General features: G+C 25.5%; 2 protein-coding genes across 7 annotated transcripts in view; both read left to right on the top strand.

The window, feature by feature from the left end:
• LOC102677201 (inositol polyphosphate multikinase) overlaps positions 1 to 3,709 on the top strand; it is a 4,684-nt gene extending 975 nt beyond the window's left edge. For all 3 annotated transcript variants that reach the window (XM_031509167.1, XM_031509168.1, XM_031509169.1), the window contains exons 2-5: positions 566 to 886; positions 1,366 to 1,542; positions 2,451 to 2,711; positions 2,975 to 3,709. In XM_031509167.1, the coding sequence (XP_031365027.1) occupies positions 718 to 886; positions 1,366 to 1,542; positions 2,451 to 2,711; positions 2,975 to 3,681 (1,314 nt within the window). In that variant the 5' untranslated portion in view covers positions 566 to 717 and the 3' untranslated portion in view covers positions 3,682 to 3,709. The remainder of the gene's footprint in view (positions 1 to 565; positions 887 to 1,365; positions 1,543 to 2,450; positions 2,712 to 2,974) is intronic.
• A 2,690-nt stretch (positions 3,710 to 6,399) lies between these two features.
• On the top strand, positions 6,400 to 12,422 carry LOC102677428. 4 transcript variants are annotated; one of them, XM_031509164.1, is made up of 4 exons: positions 6,405 to 7,189; positions 7,273 to 7,382; positions 7,456 to 11,508; positions 11,601 to 12,213. In XM_031509164.1, the coding sequence occupies exons 3-4, from the start codon at positions 7,507 to 7,509 to the stop codon at positions 11,892 to 11,894; spliced, it is 4,296 nt and encodes a 1,431-aa protein (XP_031365024.1). In that variant the 5' UTR covers positions 6,405 to 7,189; positions 7,273 to 7,382; positions 7,456 to 7,506; the 3' UTR covers positions 11,895 to 12,213. The 4 variants fall into 4 exon arrangements, with proteins under 4 accessions (XP_031365025.1, XP_031365024.1, XP_031365023.1 ...); XM_031509163.1 differs by having other exon boundaries at positions 6,405 to 7,200; XM_031509165.1 differs by having other exon boundaries at positions 6,400 to 7,382; positions 7,456 to 11,496; positions 11,601 to 12,422.
• Positions 12,423 to 12,707: the final 285 nt, after the last annotated feature.

The raw sequence follows: 12,707 nt of genomic DNA, 5'->3' as shown, positions 1-12,707 counted from the left end.
AGAATGAAGTTATCGATACAGTAGTACAATAGAATTTTTATTAAATAAAAAAAAAAAAAAAAATAAGACATTTGGAAGATTTTTTAAACATCGATGCATGTTTTATATAATAATATATTTTTCATCTTTAGAAATGTTAATATTAATATTATAATTAAATTAATATTAATATTATCATAATATTAAAATTTAGTACCAAAAATATGTAAAATATGTAAAATGTAAATAATAAATTATTTTTCTATAATCTTTCTTTAAAAATTTATTTTTATAATTTTATATATTTAATTTACAATTATAGAGCATATATTAAAATTTCTTCTAAAAAAATTCGAATTTTATTTGTATTCTCTACATTATTTGAAAAATGGATAATATAATACATTTCAAAATATTATATTAATATATAAATAAAAACGTCTTACTTTTAATTGAAATGTCTTTTGAAGAAGATCATTCAATTATTTTAATTATACTTTAATAATATCATAATCTATAAGTAGATGCAATATATTCTGTCTCTACTATGTTGAGCTTCTTCATCAATTGAAATTTGTATTTATAGACGGAAGTAAGACAGCCGAAGATAATTAGATAAGTTTCGATGACTAACTACTGGTGGCTAAGGTGGATATTGCAGCGAAGATAAGATCTTTGCGAATCGTGCAACTCTTTAATTGCAGAAGTAATTACTGCATACCATTCAGTGCAATAACGATGACGACCTTAGACTCACAGACCGATAAAACTTTAAGCAATCTTGATAAGCTTTCTAACACGGAGCTAGCTGAAATTCCATCCGATCATGGACTTCCTGTTGGAATAAGCCCGTTGGAATCTCGGGTAGCCGGACATCCGTCGTTAGACATCGAACGGCAGACGATTGGTAAGCACCTGATCGAATTAAATGCCGTGGAAAATGAAAGATTATTGAGAAAATAATTTTATTCGACTATTTTAATATTTCATAATTTGATAAAAAAAAAAACAACGATACAATACGCTTTATTGATTTTTTTCCTTTCTAAAGAAATAATTTCGATTATTTTTAGAAGAATGCACTATATATTCTACTTACTTTACTTTAATAAGTAAATTATTTTTTTATTATATTAAAATAAAGAAGAAATAATATATATATAAAAGAAACTATTTTTATTATTAAATCGAATTAAATTGTATTTTTAAAAACTCAATTATAAAATTTCGATGTCTCGTATAAAAATGTAATAATCTATATATTCCTTATTACTATTCTACACTCATTTAAAATTCTACATTCATATGACATATATATATATATTTTTTTTTATCTTTATTATTATGTCACGATCGATGTAATAAAAACATTAATAAATGTTGTAGGCATGTTACGTAGATCAGACGGCCGTGTATATAAACCTGTTGTTAAACCGTTACTTGGGAAAAGAGAAATCTCGTTTTATGAAAATTTACAAATATCTCAAGATCCTGTTATGTTACAATTGAAAAATTATGTTCCAAGATATTACGGCACAACAGAGTTGCAAATTTTTGGCAGACGTAAGATATCAAAAGTATCGAATTTTTAACTTGTCTACATATAATACATACTCTTACATTTTTCATCCTCCCTTAATTCTATTTTTCATATATTTTTTATGATCATAATTGTATTAAAAAATCATTTTAAGTAGATAAAAGATGAAAGATGATATTGTCAACGATATTGTTTCTCGAGACCAAGATATGTAATTATTTTTTCGCAGTTAAAGATAAATATTTAAAATAAATAATTGAATAATTTTATAAAATGAGCACGTAAATTGATAAAATGAAATTTTTTAAAAAAAATTATTTCTTTTTTTTTTTTTTTTTTTTTTTAAATTTATTGTATTTTTTAAAAAAAAATTTTTTTTTAAAAAATACAATAAATTTAAAAAAAAAAAATGGAAAATTTTTTAAAAAAGGGCCAGAAAATTGGAAAAGAAAAATTTTTAAAAAAAAATTTTTTTTTAAAAAATACAATAAATTTAAAAAAAAAAAATGGAAAATTTTTTAAAAAAGGGCCAGAAAATTGGAAAAGAAAAATTTTTAAAAAAAAATTTTTTTTTTTTTTTTTTTTTTTTTTTTTTACAATTATTGGTATTTTTTACAAGAAATAATTCTGACTTAAATATTTTTTTATTTATATCCTGTATGAAGCAATTGGAATAATTTTGTTTATCTTTAACGATAAAGAAAATAAATAAATATTTTGCTTTTTATCGACTCTCCTGCGTAAAATAGAAGATAGATTGTATTCTATATTGATAGAAATTCGACGCTTAGTATATTGTTAATTTACCATGCATGTATTAATAAGTATTAAAGAGTTTATCCCAAGATTCTCTACCTACACTTAATTGCTGAAAAATCTCGGTTACGTACAGTTTAACACAACATGATTAATCATTTTCGTAAAATATTAGGAGTAACATTCCTTACGCTGAAAGATATTACCGATGGTATGGCGGAACCGTGCGTGATGGATATAAAAATAGGTAGACGAACGTGGGACCCTTTAGCCACGCCAGAGAAAAAAGCAACGGAAGAATTAAAATACGCCGAATCTAAACGCACTTATGGATTCTGTATAACCGGCTTTCAAGTATATTGTGTTTCTTCCGGCCAATTAAAACAATTTGGCAAACATTACGGCAAGACTCTCGATGCTAAAGGTGTCGTGGAAGGTATATTATTAACTTCAATTATTATATAGGGCATATACACAGTATTATGAATTTACGAATTATCGCTAGTGTTATAATTGAAATGTTTTTTTAATGTTCCATTAGTCACGTACATATAGTCGTATAAGTGGTATACATATCACTATTGGATCGTATGAGGAACGATTGTAATGAAACGCTGGAAGCCGTTTCCAGAACACTTTAAATAATTCACTTTTTTTTATTCAAACTATTCCATATAGTGCCTTTTCTTTCCTGCGCAGCGCTGAAAATCTTCCTGAATATAAGTCCAGAAAGACCGCCCTGTCGTCAATTGATCGTGATGCTGCTCTCTTTCTTGTGGAAGATCTTACTATTCTTTCGTATCCAGCGGTTGTTCCGCTTTTATTCTAGTTCTTTGTTGGTGGCATATGACGCGAAAAGATTGCGGCATTATCTCCGCCTAAATAACATGAATAAATTACCCAGCCACGTATCCACGTCATTTTCCTCCACAAATAACCATACAACTACATCGAGTGTGTTCAAACACATGAATGACGCGACAAGTAATTCAGTTTCGAGTAATATCGAGACCAATAGGAATCGGACGATGGAGAGGGTACATTTTATTAAAAGGAGCATCAGCTTGAGCGGCGAGTACGATTCATCAGGAAAGGAGAAAGCTCTGAGCAGAAGCGAATCGTGTAGTCCGGACTTTAGAGTTGATCGCCTCTGTCGTACACATTCTTATGTCAACAACTTTGATGACGACATTATAAGAATCAAGGAGGACTACGATGATTTATTGAACGAGCTCACTAGTTCCATGGAGGAGAAACAAAATTGGGTTAGAATTAATATGATTGACTTTACGCATGTCTTCCCAGCAGAGGATCAAAATACTCTGGATTTAAATTATTTAGAAGGAATCGAGAACTTGATCAAACTTGTGGAGATGTTCCTGATCTCTAAGGATATCACTGCATGAACTATATGTATTTATTGCAACGTAGGAAGTTGTTGTTACAAATTTTCTTTTAAATCGCAATACGAGATGTTATATAATTGTATTTTATATTCTTTAATAAAATTAGATTGATTTTTGACGTTAGGTCAGTGATAAACCGAAAGTTGTAAACTCGTGATAATGCCATGCACATTTACCGTGTGAATTAAAGTGCGAGATTAGGAACGTTTCGTGAAAGCTTGTCAATTNTATATATATATAAAGCTTTCACGAAATGTGTCTTATGTATCCGTAATTGGATATAATATGGAAACATTGAAAACTGAATGTTAATTATTTCGCACCTAACAAATATAACAACATTTATAATGCTCTCATTTTTCGGTGCACCTTCACTTGTCGATATTCCACGTTATTAAAGACCATTATTCGTTGGTTTTACATACATGGTCGTACATATATGTATATTCGTCATTCACGCAACGATTGTTGTAGTCATTGATTGTTCGTATTAATTCGTATCATTTCTTTTCTTATGTTCTTATCATGCAAATAAGATTCTACAACCATACTTATTAAACACAAAAATTGTTATGTTAATATAAATACAAAACATACAAGTGTTAATGTAACGTTTGAATGTTTTTCTTTTTACCCTTTGAATAAACTCACAAATACTGATAAAAGAAAAAAATTGTCTTACGATTTTTTCAAATTCATAAAAGTATATATAATACACATATATATACTTGAGTGAGAGAGAAAAGATTACGAATATGTAATTATTATGAAAAAGTTTGAAAAAAATAATTCAATCATATATGATCTTCGTTCAATAAAAATTTATCTTATCCCTGGAAGAAATTAGATTGAAAATTGTCTTGATCAATTAAGGAAAATTGGTAATGTATGTTATTATTGGAAAATTGAAAATTATAATTAAGATGCGTTTAATAAATGAATTATTTTGTTTTAAAAAGAATATATAAGCATTTATATATATTTACTTTGAAAATTAGAAAAAGGGCAATCGTTTTCATTTAAATAAGAAATGAATGAAAAAAATTTGAGAGAAATATTATACTTATTTTTACGAATGAAAATAAAATTAAACAATTCTATTGTCCAACAAATCTTAAATTGAATTTTAACAATAAAATCTTTGTTTTAATAAAATAATAATAAAATTTAATAAAATAATAATAAAAATCTAATTTTTAATTGCAAACATATGTTTTCTATAAAATAATAATAATATTGATATATTAAATTACAAAAAATAATTACATAATTGTATTTGTTACAACTTATTAAAATAAATAAAAAAATATTAAGTAAAAATATTAAGTAGTTATCTAGTGAATATGTGTGAATATATATTATATTTTTATCATTTCAATTTTTTTATATTTCAATATTCATTTATTTCATTTTAATATTTAATATTTTAATATCATTATCATTTTAATATTTTCTGAATTATATTCATATTTTAAATCTCAATTTTAAACTTAACTTAATTTCTCAATTTTTTTTAGTTTATATTTAATTTTCGCACATCCCGTTTTAAATGATATACTATATAATAATAACGAACTCTATTTTATCTAATGTCGATAACAAAATGTTTTACAAACGAATTTTTAAATTTGATTTTCAATGTTTATATTTGAAATATCACAGATAAGATACATAATTGATTTGAATAAATCTAATATTTAATGCATTTTTTTATCCTATATCTCGAGAACACTACGATCTTACTTTTTTCTCAAATCGATTCGAAATTCAAAATAAAATCATAATGATTCAATGGTTTGAATTCAAATTAAATTTTAATATAAAAATTATAATTGCTTATTTAAATAAAAATTTATCGCAATGACTAAGTGGCATTTTGCAACATTATCGCAATATATATCAAATTATATATATTATATTTTGCGAGATCATCATTTTAAAAATACATTATAATAAAATATAAATAATAATAATAATAATAAAATTATATAAATAATTAAGACATAATTTTAAAAGAAAAATTATAAAAGTGTATTCATTACCTTTTTTATATTTTATATGTGATCATGCACCAAAAACAAGTATAGATAAGAAGAGTAATTATTGGGACAAAAATAGGATAAAAATATATTGAAATCAATTATCTTCAGCATATCTTTAGAATATCATAAAAGAAATACATAAATAAAGAAAAGAACAGCACATAGTAAAAAAAAGATACAATACGAAAGACATATCTTCAAAGGCAAGATAAAATAAAGTAAGAATTGAAGCTTAGCGCCATCTTTTGAATACTTTTAGAGATATATATTAAAAATAGTAATATCTTCTAAATATCTTAAAAACGTCTCTTCTAACGTCTTCTAATTATCTAGTTATAATTAAAATAAAATATATTTTAAAAATATATTTTATAAATAAGACATCCTGAAAATATTGTGATTTTTAAGAAAAGTAATTTAATGGACATATAGGACATAAGATGCTTTTAAGAAATTCTTATATTATTTAGATTGTATATATAATACTTCAAAAGTTACTAAATATTTTTTTATAATAGATTAAACAGTATATATAAAAACTTTTTAAAATATAATTTATTATAAATTGTAAATTCATAATTTATAAGAATATATAAAAGACTTTCTGTTTAATCAATTAAATTGTTCGTGATTTCATGCACAAATGGGTATGTAATACATGAAATTTATATAACAAATATTGGTAAAAGTAATTAAAATGCTATAAATTTTATTTTATTATTACATATTTTATTGTTACGTACTTGATATATGCTGAGTACTAAATTTAATTTTCCACATTTAATATTTTTAATAACAAAGTCACAATCGCGGCCATTATGAACATAAGCAACGTCATAGCTTCAGTAAAGGAATTTCAGAACACGATAGTTGAACGTGGTGTAAATTTTCATCTCAGAGTGTGCGTAGATTAGTCGATTCCTTTTACGAAATTACATCTCTTGGTTCGTATTTTATGACAAATCTTTATAACATGTTATAGAGTAATACATACGAAAATGTTCTATGGCTAATGAAAACTAGTCATGAATTTCGGAACTGTAGAATGTCCGTTGCGTAGATCAAAAATAATATACACTACAGGCGCCATTACGTTGCGCCATCTGGATATCATTACGAAGAAATTATATTAGCTAGAGTTTGGAAAAACTTTTGAATAACGTTATTACTCTTTCTGATTAGGAGTATTGTATAGTAAAATTAACGAATTTAAAAACTAATATAACGCATAGTAATTACATTTGCGTTATGATTCAGTATAGGAGTACGTACTCCTTATGATTATATTCACTTAACCTCAATTTGAATGAAAAATGAATACCTGTGACTATGAATACATAATTTTATATTTGTCTTACGGTGATAATAAAAAAATTCAATCTTTTTTGAAAAAGAAAATCGAAAATTTTTTTAATTTTGCAAGAAAAGACGTGAACTTCAAGAGCTTGAAAATATCAATAACGACGGTATTTTACAAGTAACAATAACATATATTATCTAGTTTAACTAATTTTTATTACTTTTTAAATCAATAAAGTTATATTAATAGGATGTGCTATATGTAATAATTTTATAAAAAATTTAAAAAAATAATAAGTATCATAATCACAGCATGCACAAGTAATGTTACAAGGATTTTCATTTTTACATAAAAATCAGGTAAATGAAATATATTTATCTTTATTAATATATGCATTAGATTTTATTAAATTTTTATTACTTTTTTCCTTAGGTTATACAAATTTTTTAAATATAAATTTAAAATACAATGGAAATATTTTAAATGACTAGATCAAAAATGCAGCACACTGAAATTAAAAACAAGGATCATAATTATAGTGAAGTGAAATTGCATAACCTTCAACATACCGGTAGTAATATTCAAAATGCATATGATAATGATATTAGAACAACATATAAATCAAACAAATCTGGTATAGTATCAAACAAAGAAGTATTTGGTCAGATTAAAAATATCAATGAATTAAAGAGAATAACACCACGTGTAAAATTATTGACTCATGATGCAAATAGTTTAAATGAATTAACTAAAATTTCTTTGCACAATAAAATATCTGCACAAAAGAAATTATCGATATTGGAACAAACAAAACAGGAATTAAGAAAATATTGTAGAACTTGTGCTGGTTTAAAACTTCCATTAGTTGATATTTTTAGTGAAAAAGGTAATCAAATGAGATTAAGTCAACAAATAAAACATTTGGAAGAAATAAATCCATATGATAGTTTATCAACTCAAATGTGTATGGATTGTATTTGTGACTTAAAAATGAGTTATAAATTTTTTATGCAAATTAAGAAAGCAGAAGTCAAATTAAAATCTATTCACATTACTTTGACTGATACAGCAACAAAAAATATAGAATTAAATAAAATTCAACCTGTAGGAAGTTTTGAAAAACAAACAGAGAACATTGTTGAGAGTATTGCAACAAATCCATCTACAAGTAAAGAAAATAATGAACATGCTTCTGTACCAAAAATATCTGCAATCTTTTCGTTAAAAAAAAATGATCAAGAACTTTCAAAAACTGGAAAAATAAATCTTGAAAAATCAGAAAATAAAGCTGAACTCGAAATTTTTGAAGATTCAAGTATTCTACAAAACAGTGATGATAATGAATCTATAGAAGAGTTTGATCCAGATGATCCTCCTTTTCAACCTGATAGTTCTGATGTTGCAGATTCTGATGATGAAGTAGTAATACCAAATGCAAAAAGACGACATTTTCAGCAGAAAGAAAACATCAAACAAAGTTCACAGTCAATTTTTGTTTCTGATAATAATTCAATCTCAGATAATAAAAATATTGATTGTAATCAAACAACATATAATTATGATACACGTCTAAAAACATATATTAAAATAGAAGATACAGAGAGTAATAATCAGTCTATTGAATCACATAGCATTATTAATTCTGAAACTATATATAATACTGAAAGTACAAAAGAATGTTCAAAACAACCAAACATATTAAAACGCAGATTATTATTGCAAAATAAAAAGGGATCCATAGAAGAAACTGATGAAAATATTTGTCAGTCCAATATTTCTGATAAAACTGGAAGTCATAAAGACTTAAAAGTACAAAAACTAGATGTTAATAATTCTTTAAACATTAACAGCAATCAAGAAGATGGGATTATGTATGTTACTGTGAAAGGATCTAAACCAAATGAGATATTGTTAGTGAAAGTTAAAAAAATGGATAAACCATTGGAGAAGAAAGATGATAAATCTACATTGAAGAAAAATTTTGACATTAAACCAATGGACAAAATTTTAAAACGATATGAAACATTAGTTACAAAAGAAAAAGATTTATTTTCGGAACGAACAAAAAAATCAGAAATAAGAGAACAGATTATAGAAGAGCAAATAGAAGAATATAAGAAAAAACGAGAAAAAGTATTAGGTGGACATGCTAATATTTCGCATCCTTTAAAACTTGAAGAATCTCAAACTCGTTATTTTAAGCGTAATGAAAGGCAAGATAATCAAAGTTCTTTTGCACATATAGAAAATGATACTGTTATAGACATACAATTTAATAAAGATGATAATGAATTTAATGAAAATGTTAAAATTGAAGATGATACTTCAGAAATTATAGAATCAGTCAAGGAAAAATCTACTAATGAAAATGCTTATGTAAATACTGAAGAGTATTTATCGCGTTTAGCAAAACTTAAGTTGAAATGGGAAGAAGCAAAAAAGAAAAAAGAATCTCTTCAAAAAGAATTAGATGAATCATATACAGAAGGAAATATTGAAAAATTAACAAGAATTTTAGGAGAAAAAGAAAAAAACTTACAAGATTTTCAAGATTATTTAAAACAAAGTAAAATTGTAATTACAAGATTAAAAGATGAGGATATTATTTCTCTTTATGAAGATAGAAATAATGCAGTGCTTAAAAATAATTTACCTGATTTGATAGATGAAAGTCAACCAGCAGATTATATTCCAGAGGAACATTATTTAGAATGTGATTATTGTCCAGAAACATTTGCTTCAAAAGAAGTTCTTGAAGAACATTTGAAAATGCATGACTATAAAATTATGCATTTTTGTGAAGATTGTATGGAAGAATTTCCAACAAATAAAGCAAAACGCAATCATAATGTAATTTGTATAAAAAAATTATTATGTAAATATTGTGACATGATGTTAGATTCAAAAGGAAAAAAACGTCAACACGAACAAAAACATTGTGACAGTATGTATGGACAATTATGTGATGTATGTGGTGAAAAGTTTAAACATCAAGGAACATTAGATCAACATGTAAAAACACAACACATGAGTTGGGAAAAAATATATCAATGTCCAAAATGCCCTAAAAAGTTTGCATTCAAACAAAAACTCAGTTTTCATTTGAAATCTGTACACACAACATTAAGAGCCTATTTGTGTGAAGACTGTGGAGCTGATTTTAAAAATCCTGCAAGTCTTAGACATCATAGAATACGTAAACATCAACCTGTAGGTAATAAAAGAGAATGCCCTGTTTGTCATAAATTAGTACCATTTTATAGTCTTTCAAAGCATATGCATACTCATAAAGCATATACTATCCAGTGTCCACACTGTGATAAAATGTTTAAAAATAGTTCAACTTTAAAACAACATGTAAGAATTCATGAAGATCAACGTCAATATCGATGTGATACTTGTGGTGTTGGATTTAATAGACGAGATGGTTTAAGATTACACATGAGAGTGCATGAGAAAACTGATAGTAGAGGATTAAAAGAATGTTCATGTCAAGTATGTGGTGAAAAATTTCCAAATCATTCAACACTTGTTATACACAGAAACAGAGTTCATAAGGATGGTAGACAATATACATGTCATATATGTAATAGATCGATGATTTCAACTAGATCATTAGAATGGCATATGTCTCATATACATAATGAATTGCTTCCTGGTGTTGTAAAGGAAGATATAGATGGACCGCCAGAAAAGAAAAGAGCATCATGTTATCATTGTAATAAAACATTTAAAACAGAAATGATTTTGAGGACACATATTAAAAATACGCATATGGAAAAAGATCCTATGAAATGTTTAGATTGTGAACTAACATTTACATCTGAAGTAAGATTAAGACATCATATGATGGTCACACATAACAGATTAGAAGGAACTTTGCCATGTCCACATTGTCCGAAAAGATTTGTAAATCAACTCAGATTAAAAACTCATATGATATCCCATTCTGAAGAAAGGCCATATACTTGTGAAATCTGTGGATTTAATTTAAAGACTAAAATACAATTGATTAAGCATCATCAAAATAGACATAGTGATGAAAGACCTTTACAGTGTAGATATTGTCCTTGGAGATGTAAACAAGTTAGTGCTCTTGTATGTCATGAGAGAACTCATACAAATGAACGACCATATTCTTGTAGTGTGTGTAGACAACGTTTTAAATATTTAGGTGATAAAAATAAACATGAAAGGCGACATGAAAGTTTAGGAGGATCTGGATTTAAAAGAATAGTACTTGGTCGAAATATTAAAGCTAAAGTACAAGAAGATTCTTCTTGTTCTGAGCATGAACAAGAAGTCTTAGCTAATACAGAGCCTCAAGTTCCTGAAAATGAATATCAAGAACAAACAGATCAACAATTTGAGGAGGAACAAATAGTTAAGTTTGAAGAAGAACAAATAGTTAAATTTGAAGAAGAACAGATAGTTAAATTTGAAGAACAAGAAATAGCAGAGGAATACGAACAAGTATATGAACAAGTAAATATAATTTTTTTTTTATAATTTTATTTTATTTTTATTAAATTAACTTTTTATATATATTATATAACTTTTTATGTACATTTTATTAGGAATACGAAGAAACATCCAGAGAGGCTTCGGATGCAGCAGAAGTTATAATGAATATGGAAGATACAACTGTTTATACTGAAGAAGTAACTGCAGATAATATTGAACCTGCAGAAATTATGGCAGATGAAATGATGACAAATGAAATATTACAATCAGGTGCTGTAGTTCACTTGCAACAAGAAGATGATTCAGGAAAAATACAAGTGATCCCAGTGATGTTATCTTTACCTGATTTAACTGATGCAAATACAGAAGTCAATTTAGCTACTGCATCTATTATGTATAATAATTGAATTCAATTTCGCATTTTATATTTGCGATATGCTTTGTATAAAAGAATGATTTTTACAGTTTTATTGTGGTAATCATACATTTAAAAAAAATGTTTATTTGATATAAATAAGTAGGGGTTAAATCACATTCCTATAGACCCAATTTCAGAATATTCTAAAATGTATATTTACTTTCAGTATATATAGGTTTCATTATGTTAAAATATTAATTATGTATCCAAAGGGCAGAATAGTTATCTGCTGTCAAAATAGCAGTTTTGTAAGATTAATTTACTGTGTGAAAATACTTATTAAAACCAATTTAAGATTGTAAAAAGAATGATATAACAAATTTTATCTTCATAATGTTTTTCGATACAAAATTTTCGTTTAACTATATAAAATAAATAAAAATATCTGTAGTATGATATATAAAATATTTTGTACAAATCTATAAAAGATGAATAAGTATTTTATTTGATAATGCAAATACAAAATTTCAAGATTAATAAAATTAACATTGTTCATAACCACATGTCTACTTATAAATTGTTTGTGATTTAAATTCATTTACTTTTTGCTTTTTGATTACTAATACTTTGTTACCTATTTATTTATACTTATATTATAAGTATTTTTTGTTTTTTAATTTGTAAAGGACTGGAAATATTTTTAAAAAAGTCATGCATTTTATAGTTATAAAGAATAGTAAATTAAGGAATTGTCAAATATTTTTGATTTTTTCAATAATTTTTTTGCATAACTTTATACAAAAATATTTTTCCAATCTGTTAAATATATTTATATATATTTTTAATATAATTTTGTATGGTT

The sequence above is a fragment of the Apis dorsata genome, unplaced genomic scaffold (genome assembly GCF_000469605.1).
Source record: "Apis dorsata unplaced genomic scaffold, Apis dorsata 1.3 scaffold_129, whole genome shotgun sequence".
Classification (NCBI taxonomy): Eukaryota; Metazoa; Arthropoda; class Insecta; order Hymenoptera; family Apidae; genus Apis; species Apis dorsata.
Note: the sequence above shows the minus strand (reverse complement) of the source record. Positions and strands in the feature narration are given on the sequence as shown.

Coding starts and splice junctions, on each gene's coding strand:
- LOC102677428 (XM_031509164.1), top strand. CDS start 7,507: ATGACTAGATCAAAAATGCAGCACACTGAAATTAAAAACAAGGATCAT. Junction 11,509..11,600: donor ACGAACAAGTATATGAACAA/GTAAATATAATT, acceptor ACATTTTATTAG/GAATACGAAGAAACATCCAG.